The 17,597-nt window shown below is 32.7% G+C and overlaps 2 protein-coding genes and 1 long non-coding RNA gene across 3 annotated transcripts; 1 reads left to right on the forward strand and 2 right to left on the reverse strand.

Annotated features, from left to right (window-relative positions):
* Nucleotides 1-912: 912 nt before the first annotated feature.
* On the reverse strand, nucleotides 913-5,118 carry LOC126669218 (probable protein phosphatase 2C 59). Its single transcript, XM_050362628.2, has 9 exons — nucleotides 4,963-5,118; nucleotides 4,663-4,871; nucleotides 3,728-3,855; nucleotides 2,828-2,926; nucleotides 2,571-2,729; nucleotides 2,378-2,464; nucleotides 2,198-2,289; nucleotides 1,788-1,862; nucleotides 913-1,684 (listed from the first exon to the last, which is right to left on the reverse strand). The coding sequence occupies exons 2-9, from the start codon at nucleotides 4,740-4,742 to the stop codon at nucleotides 1,499-1,501; spliced, it is 906 nt and encodes a 301-aa protein (XP_050218585.1). The 5' UTR covers nucleotides 4,743-4,871; nucleotides 4,963-5,118; the 3' UTR covers nucleotides 913-1,498.
* Nucleotides 5,119-6,746: 1,628 nt separating this feature from the next.
* LOC126669607 (uncharacterized) lies at nucleotides 6,747-13,722 on the reverse strand. The gene is made up of 14 exons (XM_050363109.2): nucleotides 13,454-13,722; nucleotides 13,257-13,347; nucleotides 12,909-13,155; nucleotides 12,772-12,813; nucleotides 12,103-12,174; nucleotides 11,824-11,959; nucleotides 11,468-11,625; nucleotides 10,648-10,732; nucleotides 9,950-10,152; nucleotides 9,639-9,800; nucleotides 9,098-9,247; nucleotides 8,665-8,925; nucleotides 7,759-8,037; nucleotides 6,747-7,249 (listed from the first exon to the last, which is right to left on the reverse strand). The coding sequence occupies exons 1-14, from the start codon at nucleotides 13,509-13,511 to the stop codon at nucleotides 7,004-7,006; spliced, it is 2,190 nt and encodes a 729-aa protein (XP_050219066.1). The 5' UTR covers nucleotides 13,512-13,722; the 3' UTR covers nucleotides 6,747-7,003.
* Nucleotides 13,723-14,451: 729 nt separating this feature from the next.
* On the forward strand, nucleotides 14,452-17,204 carry LOC126669538 (uncharacterized). The gene is made up of 3 exons (XR_007638502.2): nucleotides 14,452-14,744; nucleotides 14,847-14,919; nucleotides 16,883-17,204. It is a non-coding gene; the product is annotated as an uncharacterized LOC126669538 (long non-coding RNA).
* Nucleotides 17,205-17,597: the final 393 nt, after the last annotated feature.

The following is a 17,597-nucleotide window of genomic DNA, read 5'->3' on the forward strand; positions in this document are numbered from 1 at the left end:
ATTCAACTTTTCAATTACTTCATTCAAAATACAATATCTTTAGCGCCATGAGGTTTTTAATTGAATTAGAAAACTTCTATGATTATTCTTCAAACACAAAAATAATATTTTACAAATTTAAAAAACTACTAAATTTTTAATCGAACCCCCCTAAAACTTCCAGGTTGAAATTTATAGCTTCTCATTATCCTAGTTTTTTTTAAACCAGTACACTATGTATTTTAAGGTTAATATAAATTATTAAATTAAATTAAAACTAAAAAATTACTCATATATGTTTGGTTTTTTATTTACTTCTGAAATAATGTTTGATTTGAGAAATGCAAAAAACATTCTCTAAGTACCCATGTAAAATACAAATCGAATACATTGCTTCAAGTTCTTATCAATGCAGGGGTAGGGGCATAAATAAACTGAGCAGAACTGAGTTATGCCTAGCTCAAACTCAAATGAGTTTAAATTTGCAAACTCGGGCTAGAATTCAACTTGAGTTTACTAAAACAAAATTATCATATTTAATTCTTTTTTTAATATGGAATATATTCAACCAATTAAGATGATATACATTTAAATTTAAAAATATAAAAACAAATATAATAAACACATAAATTAATATTTTACGTAAGAGGCTCATGTAGGCTCCTGAAGAGCCTCTTTAATTGACACTCGAGCTCAGCTCGAGGTACTCAAGCTGGCCTCAAATTGTCCGAGCCAATCTCGAGTGACTAGTTTACACCCTTGAGCATGGCAGACAACACACTTCACATGCTAATTATAAAAGCAAATAAATCAAAGATAAGAAGCAAAACATCAAATAATCACAATGTTTGATATTTCTATTAACAGATCAAGTACAGAATTGTTCTCAAACATTAAACAAGCAACTGACGGACAAACAACTCAACAAGTAAATTGAAAAGAAGAAAAAAATATGAATCAAATTTACAACACAAGAAGTAAGTAATTCAGAATCTTTACAAATGAACAAGTGGGACATTTTCTAGCTATCCCATCAGCCAAATACATAGAACTAAACACAGCTCTATTCTAGAGGCTAATATATAAAAAAACAAAGGACCATCACGGTCCTTTAACTAGTGCATCCGGATCAATTAATTCAAACTTCGCCATTTTAATCAATTAAGGATAATACTATCGACTTTTAGATCAAGTAACCCTCGAAATGGGTCATTGGAATCCCTTAACTCGTTCATTTTGTATAATTTAGGAGTTTGTTGACATAAAAAAAGAGTATGTCATCTTGATTAAAATGACCGAGTGTCAGTTAATTGATCCTGAAACACAAGTTCAAGGACCGCTTAGTTAATTGATCCTGAAACACAAGTTCAAGGACCGCTTACTCAATATATTAAGCAACATTCTCCATCTTCCTAATCCTATCACAGCATGCCACGCTTAACTTTTGCCCCAACTAGCTACCTATACACCTCCAAGCTCTGATAATCAAACCATAGTACAACAACAACACAGAAATTTTTTACACTGAAGTAACACCAACAGTACCATGAGATGCAGCGCCTCGAGAACTAGCAACTTGATTCGCCAAAAAGCGGACTACAACACAGGTGATATTGTCCGCACTGCCTCTCTGGAATGCATCTTGCAGCAGTCTCCTGGCTGCCTGTTCTGGATCCTCTATCGGTTTAGTCATTTCGACAGCTTCCTGGAAAATCGTACATAGCATCAGATGGCGCAGCCAATAATAAATAACCCGTTCTCTCCTTTATTATTTATATTAAAATGGAGAATTAGATGTTAAGGGAAACCTCATTGGTCACGACATCCCACAGCCCATCACTTGCAAGAATAAGAAACTCAAGCGAGCTGTCGATTTTCTCCTCCTGCCACGAAGAGAGATGTCAGCAACCAACACAGAATAAAATGCAAACAAAAATATGTAAAGCAAAACAATGGAAATTTAAAAATAGATGAGATGACTACTTGAGAAATCTCATATGCAATAAGGAAAAAATCAAACACTTTATCATTTAAAGTTACATAGCAGTGAGAAATGTAAATATTGATAGATCCTCATTCGTATAAGCTATCTTAATTAAGGAGTTAAATTTTGACAGTTAACCTAGATCTCCTCCTTTTCATCTCTCCTTTTGTATGCTTTACCATGAAATTTTGCATGCAAAAAATACAAAAACTGTCGGAACAAGAAGGGCGAGACCTGAATTTCTGGATCAGCAACAACATACTGCTTCAAGAGCTTATCACCAAATGCACGAGAGACGGCAAGAACACCACCAACTCTCCAAGTACCTGTTTCGTAATCAAGAATGTGAGAACATCATTGAGAAGATTTAGTAAATAAATGAAGCGGTTAAGATTGGCAATGCAAAGTCCTTGCCTGCCCACATAACAAATCCTCCAGCATCCTCAATCCGTTGTCGCTCATCAGTTTGGTCCGGCTTGTGATCTCGAGAAACAGCAAAAGCTGCATAAAATGCAAAACATAGCGTGAATATGTAACAGTCAACGGCATTGTAATCCCAAATTTCACGAGGGTAAATATTACAAACAATAATTCTTCTAAAACTTACCAGTGCCTCCCCTGCATATGACAGCTCTAGAGTCTCCAACATTTGCAACAAGTAAACGATCACCGAAAAGAATCGCAGTGGATGCTGTTGATCCAGCATCACGGTTTTGATTATTTTCTGATTTCAAAAATTCCGAGTCTGTGTGACAGTATGCATCAGCTGTGGTACAAACAGAGAATTTTTGAGATTAACATGGAGTTTGTCTTGTTGGATGATGAATTCATAAAAAGTGCTACCAGTGGTAGCGAGTGAAATACCTATAGCAGATTTTGTATCTGAAATGAACTTTGGATGACTGATCAAATTACTGAAAAGGTTTTGTTTCACATATTCAGCAGCCCGAGCACCTCCATGACCTGCAAAATAGCATAACAGAGATTTCTAGCATCATCTAAATTGTACAAATTTAAGGAAAAAAAAAATAAAACGGGCTGATGTTATTTGATGCTAAAATTAAATGAGCAATCAGCACCACGAGTTTACATCTTATTAAGTGAAGAAACAATAGCATAATCATGCAAAATCTATGTTAAGAAATTGGCAAAACAAAGTGGTATGTATGTCCTTAGCATATAATTCGAAATCCATGCCAACTCCATATTTCCGAGCCATCAGTGGCACTAAAAATGGCTTCAAATACCGGAACCATAGCAGAGCAAATACTCAAGCACTAAAAAATCTGTAATACTGCTACAACATTAGAGCAGATGCCAAAAAACTAAACGCTCTGCATAACCTTTCGGCCACTTATTTTCCAAGTAAATCTACACTGAATGTAAAAGGAGCATAGACACTGATCTACAGACTAATAATTTAGTAGCATCCAATCAGTACGAAGGAAGACATGGAATAATACAAAAACAAATGAACTTATAGATTTTGTAACCACCAGAGATGGAGCACTAACACAGTAAATAAGAGTTCTTTATTTTTAGAATTTGAAAATTGACCCATCATCCACACCAAAAAGAGAAGGAAAAACAAGATAGATTACTAATCACTAACGAACTATAAAATGTACACCATTGTATTCTGAATTTGGATAAAGTTCCATCCCCACTTAGCATTCAGCAAAAGTACTCTTGCTAAGCTCATTATACTTGCTAGTAATGCATCAAAACACTCAAAAATCACAAACAAAAAGACGGAGATAATACCATCAAAAACTCCAAAGAGGCCGATTATCTCTCCATGAACACCGTCAATTCTTGTCTCATAAAAATCTTCCATGGAAGATCTTTTCCCTGGAGAGCTTGCATATCCATAACTGAACTTCCCATTCTGGCTGTTGCAGTAAACAAAAAAAATATTCAGGACAAAAAAAAACCTATGAACATACATTACATATAATGCAATTGTAGATTGATGGTCAAAACTTTGAAACAACGTCTCTAGCCACATAAAATGAACGAAAATATCAAAAATGCCATTTCAAACATAATGTGCTTTTAATCTTGCACTTTGCTCAAAATATAAACGATAAAGAAGAAAAGAATCCGATGGAGAATAAACAGCTATAAACTCAACAATAGGAATATAAATCTAAGAATAGCAGACCCTTTGAAATCAATTGAGCTTCACGTTCATTTAAATTTTTACAAAGATTTAATTTAGAAAAAAATCAACCAACTACAATATCTAACTGCATAGTAACAAACCATATCTTCAAAATTACACTTCTATAATCATCTCATAATATTCATCTACAAAAATTTGTCATCCGCACACAAAACCAATAAAATAAGAACTCTGTATATATGCAAAAAGGCGAAGAACAGAAGTAACAGAATTCTTTCTCATAGGAACAAAATAAACATAGCATTTAGCTGCAAATAAAATACCATCTTTGAATACTTCATTTCTAAACAAACTGCAACAAACATAATTAACACATGGACAATCAATCAGAGCAAGTCAACCACACTGTAATTTAACAAATTAACAGAATTTCAGACAAAAACATCAACTAGTATTCTTGCCAAGACAGAAAAAGTTACACTTTTTCAAATCAAAGAATCATAGGTTAATATTAATAAACAATGAAAATAAATATAAATCATTATTATATAAACGGCCGTCCGGCTAATATTACCTGAGACCACCACCGCTAACCGGTGAATCGTCAGCATGAACCTGACTTGAATTTGACAGTATAGAATTTAGGTATCCCATATCTTCTTCCTTTCAATTTTCACCAATATTATCACTATAATAACTTTAATTTTAAATTACTAAACAAAATTCACAACACCATACAGGTTTTGTCACATTCATCAACTTCAGAAAATCACTCGCATTCACCTGCAAAAAAAATATCCAAAAGTCAAATTACAAATAAAAAAAAAACAAAAGAACTTGAAAAACAAAATAGATCAGGTAGCTGTTAATTTACCTGAAGAGAAATGAAATGCCATAACAGAAATTTTTCTAGAGAGCTACAATAAAAATCTTCTGTTTCATTTCTTTTTTGGTCTTTATTTGGTTTGTTTGGGGGAAAAGAAAAGAAAAGAAAAGAAAAATAGTTAAGACATGAAAAAAAATAGAAAAAGAAAAGAAAAACATGTTTTGTTTAGCTTAAAAGAAGGGGGTGGTTATTTATTGTCTATCTAAAAATAGTTATACTTACGTGTCATGAGATGCGTGACGCAAGCTTACGATAGGACCGACTAAGTCAATGGCAAAAACATGATTGATGTGGTGATGAATACACGTGGCGCTCATGTGATAGATGATGATGGCTTGTTACTTGTCCTGATGAGCCGTAGAGTAATTATTTTTCCTTTTTGATGCATGTCAGAATTTCATTTGTTTTGGACATGGATAGATGCCAGAATGGGTTGTCAGAATCTTAGTACTTCCTACTACAAAATTTAGATCTTTTCTAAGTTTCTATTTTAATTCAAAATATAATTTTTTTTAAATAAATAGATACTTCTCTATTTCAATATAATTAGATCGGCTTAATTCCTTAAAAGAATCTCACCTTATATTTTATTTTCGTTTATATCATGACCTTGTAAAAGCACCATTTGTACTCAATTTTGAATTTTTATGTTTCATCTCTACCCAAAAGCATTAAATTGTACTCTTTTTATTTGAAAAAAAGTTTAAAACAATCCTTCATTTTTAACTTATATACTAATCAGATATTAATGTTATTAATAGTACAAAAATACCATTTTCTTCAAAAAATTAAAAATAATAATAATTTTTTTTTTATTTTTTTTATTTTATAAAATTAAAAAAATTAATTAATTATTTAGATGTATTTGATTATTTTTTAAGTTTAAGGATTTATTTGTATTTTTTAAAATAGAAAAAAATATGTTTTAAGTTCTTTTCCAAATGAAAAAAGTTCAATTTAATGCTTTTGGGTAGGGATGAAATATAAAAACCCAAAATTGGGTACAAATGGTGTTTTTACAAGATCAGAGTATAAACGAAGAAAAAATGTAAGGTGGGGTTTTTTTAAGGAATTAAGCCAATTAGATCTTTTTAATTCAAAGTATTAACACACACACAATTTCAATATAATTCTATTTTTTTTATCTCTAAATACTTTCTCAATTTTATAAAATATTATTCTTAAACTTAATCTTCATATATTATGACTACTTAAAATTTACTATTTATTTATTGTCATTAGTCATAATAGTTAACAAAAGTACAACAAAAAGATACAAATAAATTTATAAAAATATAGAGTATTAATAATGTTTTTTTGAGCCTGTATAAATTGAATAATTGTTTTAGGTCAAATAGAAATACAAATTTTTAATATGTCAATACTTATATTAAAAGATATATAATTTAAATATTAATATTATTTAAGCGTGTATCATTCAAATTTTTACCGTATAAAGTTAAAATAAATAAATATATGAAAAGAAGAAAGTAGCTTATTGATTTTGTTAGGTAAAATTAGGCAGGGAGCTACTAAAATCATATTATTTACATAACCACCAAACAAATATTTAGAAATATATATTTTAAACTTGCTCCTTCCGGTCCATATTTATTACTTTAGAAAAATATTAATCACTAATACTAGTCACTTTAGAATATCAAGTGAGCATTTATTGTTGTTTCTTAAACTTATTCCTAAAAATATTTAGTGAGCTGAAACAAACTAATTAAATATAAAAACAATTGTAATTAGTGTCGTAACGGTGTATATAAATTAAAACATATTTATTATTTTTTTATTTATGTGAAATTGTCCAAAACAACAAATATTGAGGGATAAATCAGAAAAATATAAATTTCTACTCTATCCTAAGCAGGTGCCCTTGGATCTAGGAAACTACATCCATAGAAAGAGACCCATCAGAAGAATTATGCTTCTCAACATCTTTTGATTGGCCTTCAAGGCTACTCATATATTTACATTATCCTGAAAATATCATACTATAAAAATGCAGATTAATAAAGGATTATAGCTCATCAAATCTGTTCTTCTCCATCTTATGCAGTAGTCTCGATGTAAAAGTCCAGAAAGTTTCAGGAATTTTATGGCTATAATTAACAGCAAGGGCTGAAATAATGTCGACTGTAAATGCATGAAAATCCGGCCTCAATGCTAATCGTATAAGCATTGCAGTCCACATCTCCGGTGCCAGCTTTACTGCTTGACGTAGATAATGGAATCCGTTAACCACCCTCATGACCACTGAATGGCCCTGCAGTAGAAAAACAAAATCATATACTATATTCTAACATCAGTTAACACCGCATCAGTTAAAATCATTTGGTTCCTTTATTATTTTGCGTGCTATATATTATGTTTCTATGAGACAGACAACCAAGCAAAAGCAAAACCACCACAAGATATTCGCATGTAGACTGTAGAGAGTTGAAACTTGAAATGATAAAAGCTCCTATTGCATCTAACTTCTAAAACACGGGGAACTATTCAGAGATCACAAGTTAACAATACTCGATAAATTAGTTATGTGCCAAAGAAGAAATCTCATCCTGCTCGAGACTCAAAAGATGTTTCCCTTGTAAGAAAAATTAGTTCCATCACTTAATAATTGCAACTTGCTAGTGAAAAAGAAAGCCAGGAGGAAATAAAAGATAACTATAAAAAAGTGTTGAGGAAAAAAAATCTAGTAGACTTATTGGAAAACTGAAGTTAAATAATTACTAAATAAACTGTAAGATTAAGCCTGGAAATTGATATACAAACCTCAGTCCTAGATGCTCCTCTTGCTTCATGTTTCTCATCTAATATGCAACCAACAACTTCATCTTGTAAAAAGGCATCAGCAACCTTAATTATATCCCGGACAAGGAAAACACGAACCCTCCAACCCTTTTCAGATAGAATGAAGAGCAAAAGATCTTCAGTGGCACCAACAACACAACCCATATCAAAGGATTTCCATACAAAAGTATCTTTTGCATTTTCTTCAGAATTAGAGTCCTCTCCTGTTGACGCTGAAGCCTGTTCTGATATTGCCGCTACCTAAAAAATGTCAGGAACAGACTCACATAAGGATGCCATAAGCTAATCAAAATCCATTTAGTTATCAGCGATCTAAATTCTAAAATCAAACTCAATACCCTAATCACTCATGTAAACAAGGTTCGGTCATAATAAAGAAAAAGAAAATGATACAAAGAAGATCATAGTATGATAAAATGGCATTTGGGATCTGTCAGACTGAGTCCCATCTCAAAATGTGTTGCATACAGATAAGCATGCATTAGATACTGGGAATCAGTAAGCACACAAAATATTATTATTATTGCGCAGAGACGTCATGCAGTTTATAGATTGCCAGTAATGGGGATAGACAATGTTACCGAATTGTATTAAAGAGAAATACTAATGGAAGTGAAGGGTCATCACAATCATCAAAATAAGTGAACCGGCTTATCATGCTCGAAATGTAAATGTATTGGCAATTAATTGCTAGACGTTCAGGATGACCCAGCACGTCCAAACATATCCATGTCTTACAACATGGAAACCTAAACAGAGGTTATCACTCGGATTATATATGGGTATCCTAAGATTTCTGTGGAAAGCAGCAAAAACTACTTCGGTGAAGCACGAACAGGATTATGTGGAAGTACTAGATTGACTTACCAGGCGTTCCAACCGATTCCATCTTATTGATCCATCATTGCATATAAGAAGTTGCCTCAAAATTCTTCTCATATCAGGATTTGGGTCTGCCAAAAGCCTACCGATGACGAAAGGATATGCACTCTCAACAACTTTGAAATTAGGATCCAGAACTTTTGCCGTGCCCTCAAGAGACCCAAGTGCTCTTATCACTAAAGCATAATCCGGGGGAAGGGAGAAGTCAAATTCATACATAACATCATACAGTTGATTCATTATTGCCTGAAATGAATACGAGAGACAATAAAACAATGAACATTCACATGCTAAAACTGCCCGTCGGACATGATAATCTATAAAAGAAAATTGATAAAGACTCTGAGCTTAGGTCCAGAAGAACAAGAGGGAGAGAGAACATAACATGTAACATAGTCTAAATAAAAGTGACACAAACCTCAAAATCTCGAGATTGTCTAATCCCATCACCAAAAGACGCTTGCAATGCATCCGATACTGATTTGATGTCAATCCCTTCAGGAATAAATCCCAAAGAAAGAAAATCATTTGCCAAACCCAGAGAGTCACGATTAACAAAGTGCACAAGCTGAAAGAAACGCAAATTATCAAATATTCTGTGTATATTTATCGATTGTCTATAAACTTGACACTCCTCTCCACATGTGTATTCCAAGTATGGAGAGGTTTGAGGTTACAGTGGTTCGTGTAACAATAATGACATCAAGGTTAACTGCTTATGTAACTGATGAGGTACTTTAGATGTCTAAGTGTAAGCATGTGCCAAGGTCTATTCAGCTAAACATATATATATATCTATATATATATATATAAAAATAAAATCTTGAGAATATGAGAACCAAGTGTTCAAATGGATCATAATACTCTGACACTAATAGAAAGTGATACTGAATGTGGATGCTAGGAAAATTTAGAAGTAGCCAAAGAAAGCCGCAGCCGGACAATCAAACGGACATTACCATTCGGATGAGTCCCACACGGTAATGACGTGGAATATCCCCCATCATCCCAAAGTCAAAATATGCAAGAAAACCGCTGTCAGTAGCAACAAGGTTTCCTGGATGTGGATCAGCGTGGAAAAATCCCACCTCAAGCAGCTGCCTCAAAGAGCAATATAAACCCTGCAATTCATATATAAATCCATGTTTGTCAGATTTGGCCAAAAGGGTTTGCAACAATATACCCAGAAGAAATGGCAGAGACTAAAAAAAAAAGGAAAATGGAGAAAAATCATAAATATTCGTCACTGTAAAGTATGAGCGCCTTATACTTGGTCAATTAGTTTCTTTCTGTTCAAAAGTGCTTTCTTTAGTGCTGCATCATCTGTAAGTTTGATTCCATCTATCCATTCCATCGTCAGAACACCCTTGCAGGTCATATCCCAATATATTTTAGGAACTTTAACACATATTTCTTTCTTCTGGTGCAGGGCATTACCAACCCTCACATTTTGATGACCTTCTGAATCATTACCTGATTAATGCAAGGAGAAAATATATTAATCTAATAAGAGATGAATCGTAAAAATGCAAGCATGTTCAAGGGAGCAGGTGGCTGATAGAAGCTTGACTTGACATTACATACATATGCATTTACAGACGCATGTGTGTGTGCAAGTGTACAGATAAACTTCATACAACTGACACTTTGCCTTCACCAACCCTTTGGTTTACAAAAGGACCATAACAAATTATGAAGTCAAAACGTTTTCAGAAGAATAATACGCAACCAGCAAATTTTCCAAAGTAAAATGTGGACGTGAAGAACATGACTTATTGCGGCGGGCTTTCAGATTGAGCTACTAGCTTGACAGTCAATTTTCACTATTTAGCCTGGGTTTGGCAGCCCAACAACATCAGCACAAATTACAGGTATTTGTATAAAATATACTGAGCTATACAGGAAAAAGACATTGCATTAGCAGATTAATAGGTAAATCTGCATAAGTAATAAGAATAGACAACATACATGGATCACAGCCATAGAGAGATGCAAAGCGTTCAGCATTTTTCCCCTCTAGGACATAATCAATTTCGTCAAACATGTGCCTGACCTGCTCATTCAAAAATCAAGATAGACTTGAAGATGTCCATAAGCATGTAAAATCTTAATAAAAAGAAAACGGAGATAAGACATAGAATAAAAGAGAAATTAGCACCTAAAAAACATTTTGCAGAGTAGCACTCAAAAGGAAAATTATGCATGTATGCAATTAGTGGATATATATACATAAGAGTGATATGGCAGTTTGCTTCCTCTTTTACTTTATTTTGCTTCCATAGGTCCTAGTCATGCTGATTGAGCAACCAAGAATTCATAAAATATCCATAATCTAGATCTTCCTCAAAGTTTCATCCCCATTATTTCAATTATGTTATTAAACAATCGTCTAAATTTCTTTCCTACTTAAGACAAGTTAGAAATGGATCATTATCCAACATTTGACCCTTTTATGGAACATCATGGCCATCAACATAGCCAAGCAGGCTTCAGCAATTCAAATACATCTTCATAAATTTCCATACCTACTATTCATGTATCAGAAGGTTGGAAGAATAAGATGTAGACTTTTTTTTGGCATGGAGATCTATATAATAAAAACAGGTTCAGGGTGACATTCTGAACTATGAAGCTAAATTTAAAACTTAACTAAAGATCAGTGGGTAATGAGCAACTGTCAATAATTAATTATTTATGATTCTCAATACGTAATCAACTCCCCATAATATATATGAAGCTTAGTCAAACTGCAAGCAAGAAAGGCATACATGAGTAATGGAAAGCTCACCATCTCATTCACTGCCACTAACAGATCCTTACGAGCCTTAGCAAAACGCTTTAGTTGGCCACCAATCATATGAAATAACAGTGCGTCAAGGGTCAACAAAACTGACATACCCGGTCTCTGCACCTTGACGGCTACAAGCTCACCAGAATGCAGATGAGCTGCAAACTTGAAGCAATGAATGGCAACATTTAGTTTGTGTTACTGCCAAACACAGCATCATCTGCTGGACAACCAGATACTAGTAATGAAATAACAAACAAAGATAGCCCACAACCAAGACATTTAAAGAGTGTATATGTATATATGAGTTAAAACAAGGATGTGCGGGTTTAGTTAACCAGAAGAGAGTATCTAACCTTTATAAACCTGCCCCAAGGATGCAGAAGCAATAGGCTCTGGACTAATGTCAGAAAAAATTTGTGAAACTGGAACACCAAGCTGGGATTCGATAGATTTAAATGCAACATGGGTAGGAAATGGCGGTATTTGATCCTAGTAAGAATAGAAGAACTTAGACTGCAGGAACGGAAAAAAATAAAGAAAAATTGGGAAGGATCCAGCAGAAATCCATTTCAGAATCTGATAATATGATCCATTTCTGAAGTGCATTATGAAAGAAGGAAAAGCTGCTGTACCTGTAACTCAGCAAGCTCTTGACAATACACAGTGGGCAAAATATCTGGTCTTGTGCTCAAAGCCTGCCCAAGCTGCAGATTGAAACAAAATTGATAACAAATGCAAGGTCACAAAGCAGTTGAAATCTTGATTACTGTATTAAATTTCTATCCAGTTAATAATTTTCTGGAGCTTAGTTAGTTGTTCAACCATAGTAAAAAGAGGCCTGGATGCAGGAAAATCTAGAGCTGGATTACTTGTTCTTGTTAGTCCTATATAATGTTTTTTCACAGTCTGTCCACTCTTTGCACCAAAAAAACTCTTGGTCGCCAAATAAATAATAAAAGCAAAAAATAGTTTCACATCCATTATCCATTATAACAACTGCATTCTGAAGAGCGGGAAAACTTCAAAAAGCAGTGGTTTATAACCTCTCGCTATTAATTCCGTTTCCAAAGAGGTCATGCTTAACGATAAAAGAACACATTTCCTCAAGGGATATCCCAGAATCAGTGTCAGCATATGCTGGCAATTAAAATTCATGGCAGCACACGATAAAGAGTGGAACCGAATCAGACAAATTATTTACAACAATCTAGCATGAAAAGTAGCAGGATGGATGATAAAACGCACTGCCAAAGGAAGAAAAAAGGTAATCTAGTATGATAACATCATGAAAAATCACTTGCCTTTATATAGAATGGCCCCAAGCTGATTAGCGTTTCCCGGAACTGCAAAGAAATTTCAAACAATACTGTAAACTTCTAGAATTATACAAGCTTTGTTTCTCCACATTAACAGACATAAACAACCATTTCTTAATTACCTTAATAGCGCGTTTTTTAACATCTCGGAGAGAAATGTGCCAAAGAGTTAACTTAAAAACGTAAAACGAAACAATTGCTGCTCTATAGAGGGCCAAAAATGGACCAAATCTATAGATGACAGAAACTCTCTTGGAACTATAGGCACCAAGGGCTTGCCCAAATTCACTTTCAAGCGATTCCTTCCTTAATTTTGCATACTCAGCAGATGGACTTTCACCATGTACACTGGTGAAACCTGTCGAGAATCTGCACCAATTAATACCCATAAACACATAGCAATAATAACAATTGAAAATGTTTAACTAATTAATCCCTACAATAGTGACATTTAGGTTACATAATTTAACCTGTGGAGCTTAAAGTATGGCAGAAACAAAATTTCTTTTCTCCTTCTGATCTCCATATGATTCATTATAACATTACCATTATGAAATGGAGCTGCACAAAAGAGAGCATTATCTAATTATATAAACGAGCATGAATTCTGAAATAAAATTGTGTATAAAAAACAGTATTAATGTTCATAAAATGGAAGATGAATTACTTTTGGAGAGAATTGAGAGATGCCGGTGACGCTTGAGAGTTGCAAACACATTCCTCATTTGAAATTATGAGATATCATAAACAAGAAGAAGTGAAACTGAATTTTCTCATGCTATAATCAGACTGATTTTAAGAATTGCAGGCTAGATGTTTGATGAAATGCCTAACCGATGAGAAGCGGTGTGTGATGACTGTAGGCCGTGTGATTTGCACTTGAGGAATTCAGAGTGCTGCCACGTTTGCAGTATTTGGCACCTCCACGCGTCGCCCCGAAAAAACGGCTTGGCATTGTGCACACAGTGCACAATGTTTTCTTTAGATTGGGTTCATGTTTATATGGGCTAGGCCTGTGTGAAACCCAAAAACTTCTGTGATTTGTATTTCACCATTTGTTGTAAATTTTGGTAAGTTTTATAAATTTAAAATCTATAAAATTTTAAAACTTAAAATTACAATTAAATATGAAATCAATAAACTTTATTTAATTTTATTGTATATTTTACTAAATTTGTGAAAATTATTCATCTAAAATTTCTCAATTCAAAAGGTAGTAATTTTTTTGCTTGACAACATAATAGTGCATATTAATTATCTTTTATCATCTAAAGCTCATTTTTACTTCTTTTTTGTGATAATTGGAAAAGAAGAACGCTTGTGAGAAAATTTAAGACCACAACCTCACAGTTTACTGCTCATCTTTACCGTTAATTTAGTGTTCACTGCTTACTTTCATGCAATTTGCCGGTTAATTCAAATGAATATTATGAGTTTATAATAATTCATTTTAGTAATTGAATTCTGAATATAATAACTACTCAAACTATCTTTACATTTTACACGTGAAATTATAGATCAGCATTAAAATCAGGCTTCATCTAACTTGCATTTTCAAATTCTAGATAAAGATTTGAAAGAATTATTATACTAATAGAAAACTGCCAAGTCACAATATAAATGAAATTTTTTCTTTTTATTAGACCTTGAGACGAAAGGTATACATTGATGTCCCTTAAAAGAAGATGGACATAAGTGTATAATTTATGAAATCAATGGTGACTAAATCGCTAATAATGCTAATATAAGGTCGTTTAGTAATTTACCAAAAACGAAACGGCAAAGCCAATACGAAATAACTGAACGCGAATTCGAAAACCCTGGTTTTAGGGCTTTTCACTGTCTACTATCTCTGAACTCTTCTTAAGATGGCGAATTATTCAATAACTCGTCCATGGTTTCTCGAATTGGTGCCCCTGCTGGTTGTTATTCTAATAGCTGCTCATGTCATCGCGTTGGTAAATTTTACTAATTTCTGTTTTTTTAATCTCGATCAAAGTTGACCTAAATTTGAAGTTAAATCTTTGATTTGTTTCTCTGTTTGTTTTATGTTTTCTTAGGTTTACTGGATGTACAGATTAGCTACTGATAAACAGCCACAAAGAAGAAAGGCGCATTGATTTTGATTATCAGGTATGTTAATAAATTATTTCCATTATTGTTGTAATCGCAACAAAATTATTTTAGGTTTCTGCATTAATCCAGAATTGTATGTATAAATATGGACTAAATAAGTTGTAAACAGTTTCTAATACATTTTCAGTTTCATTTTTATTTTTCTGAAATCATTTTTACCTTTTTTGGTTCAGATCACAAATTACTTTATTTGCAAAATGATCTCATTTATAATTCATTTGATGCGAGTGATGATATTGTCAGACTGTGACTTCGATATGGAGTTGGAGTTTCTAATTAGGATGAATTCAACCGATTTCATATCACCTTTCATTTTGAATTATGTCTCCTTGCATAATATGGATTCCAAACACTCGTGATCAGCCATAAGCATGAACAGTTCTATATAATTTTTAAAAAATAAAGTTCTCAAATGAATTTCTTAAGTACACCAAACACAATCATATTCATTTGTAAATGAATATTGCCAAATTTCGTGAAATTCATCCGAACCTAAAGCACTATTAATGCATAATGCATATTGAACTAGCAGCAAGACTTTGCTTTTGTTCCATAAAATTGGGGGACCATTGCAATGCATAGATGATTTTGAAATTTGATGCAGCCAATTTGAATTTAGGTAAATGTTTAATGTATTAAATTTTAAGGCAAAGCAAATTTATTCTGAGCATTGTTATACGCATTCCAAATGCTAATGGTGTGTATATGCGCTAAGAAATTGTTAATATTTGCTAAAACTTGAATTAGAACTATTAGGTATCTTAATGTTTAAGAAAGGTTAAATCAGGAAACTTTCACTTTTCCGTCACTACTATGAGCAAATATACTGGTTATATGTTACCAAACATGTCATATCCTTCTGATTGGTGGTGATGGTCATCAGGTCTATGTAGTGTGTCAATAGAACTAATCAGTAGAAGCTTGATGCATCTTTCATTAAGGAGTTAGTATTGTTTGGCAACTTCACTGCTCTCTAACATCTCTTTTAGACACACTAATAGTATGTTCCTTCTTTTGAGTGTTTATATCATGACAAGAGATTTTATCGAACATCATGTGACCCTTTGTTATAGACCAATGGTGTTTGCACCAGTAACTGTTGTCGCCCAGAGGTGTGTGTGCTTAACATGTAGAATGAATGTTGCCATTTAAGAGATATAGAGTTGTGCTTTTTGAAACGGAATCAATGTTATCAAAATGTACGATTTGCGATTCGAGTCCTATGATTCGATACAATTCATCACAAAAAGGGCTCGCATCTCTGAAGGAATTGCAAATTAATCAAAATTGATGCCAAATCTATGGAATCGATAGTGAATCGTAATGAATCCTTGAATTGCATAATTCATCCGATTCATAAAATAAAAGAAATTCAAAATAGGAAAGAAGAATAGAAGAAATAGTCACCCAATTAGCTGTTTCATATACCATAAATCAAAAGAGAGAAAAAATAAACAAAAAATATAATTGCTTTTATTGGTACCTGGTATTTTAGATTGTTTGATATTATTTTTAATTTAGTAATTTCTGTTAAGATTGTTATGTGCTAAACAATAGTTAGTTTTATAAGCACTTTTGCTAAAAGTACTCTAATTTTATTTGTAAGGACTTTATTTTGTGTGTTTAATAATTTTATATGAAATTTCATATATAATTTTTGCAAGCATATATTTTTTTACCTAATATAAAAAATATAAACAGAATCTTGCAATTCGATTTCTCGATTGGACAACTATGAATGGAATGGAAACTAGATGTTTTTATAATAAAGTAATATAACTTATCTCAATGCTAAACTGTCCTAGTTATCATTTTGTAAACTGCTTCTTGATATTAGACTACAAAAGCATTCAATTACCTTGTTGCTGTATCGAATGTGGATTTTTTTTTCTTTTAATGTCCTCTTCATTTCTATATGACTGAGTGGATATTATTTTAATTCAGATTGATCTTATTGCAGGTAGTTTTTTTCGACACATTGGATGGGATTTCTTAGACAGGTTATACAACATTTCTGAAAAGCAGCATTTAAATATGTGGTAACTTGTGTTCTCTATGTTAAATATTTGCTGCATGCTTCTTGTCAGCTGTTTATTCAAAATCAGACATTGTTGAGTCCCTTGTATCATCCCTGATGTTAACTTGCTTGTTTGATTGCTCTCCCACTTTGCTTGTCTTAATTTATTCATTGCGACCAGCTAATATTACACTGTACTCATATTGATGAATTGTTGTTGAAAATTAAGGAAAATTTAAGTAACGGCTAAACTCCTTTCTTGCAATTTGAATTTGAAAATAGTTTATTTTAGGCTATTTTGTTTTGTGAGCATAGTTTTCTTGCTTAAAGCAAACATACTTCCAATACTTTGTGCTCGTTGATGGGAAGATGATGTAAACAAATATGATAAAGTATTGACCTTTACGCTTATGGACAAACGACGCTGTTTTCCTCCTCCTGTTAATTCCTTAACTAGTAAATAGCCAATACAGTAGTAATTGTATAATACTACAATAATGAACAAAAGGTCATTTCGGTCCCTGAAATTGTGCATTAAGATTAATGAATTCACATTTAATTATTTTAATCAGTTGAGTATAATATTTTATATTTTTAAATTAATTAAAGATAAAATTGCACAAAATGAATAAGTTTTGGAGGGATGATTTCAATTTTG

This window comes from Mercurialis annua, linkage group LG2, assembly GCF_937616625.2.
Source record: "Mercurialis annua linkage group LG2, ddMerAnnu1.2, whole genome shotgun sequence".
NCBI lineage: Eukaryota > Viridiplantae > Streptophyta > Magnoliopsida > Malpighiales > Euphorbiaceae > Mercurialis > Mercurialis annua.

Excerpts from the sequence above, each read along its gene's own strand:
- LOC126669218 (XM_050362628.2), bottom strand. The coding sequence starts at position 4,742 with ATGGGATACCTAAATTCTATACTGTCAAATTCAAGTCAGGTTCATGCT. Across the intron at positions 2,730-2,827 it reads AGATACAAAATCTGCTATAG|CTGATGCATACTGTCACACA; the intron begins GTATTTCACTCG and ends TTTGTACCACAG. Across the intron at positions 1,685-1,787 it reads GGGATGTCGTGACCAATGAG|GAAGCTGTCGAAATGACTAA; the intron begins GTTTCCCTTAAC and ends ACGATTTTCCAG.
- LOC126669607 (XM_050363109.2), bottom strand. The coding sequence starts at position 13,511 with ATGAGGAATGTGTTTGCAACTCTCAAGCGTCACCGGCATCTCTCAATT. Across the intron at positions 9,248-9,638 it reads GTGTGGGACTCATCCGAATG|CTTGTGCACTTTGTTAATCG; the intron begins GTAATGTCCGTT and ends CGTTTCTTTCAG. Across the intron at positions 7,250-7,758 it reads GAGGAGCATCTAGGACTGAG|GGCCATTCAGTGGTCATGAG; the intron begins GTTTGTATATCA and ends TTTCTACTGCAG.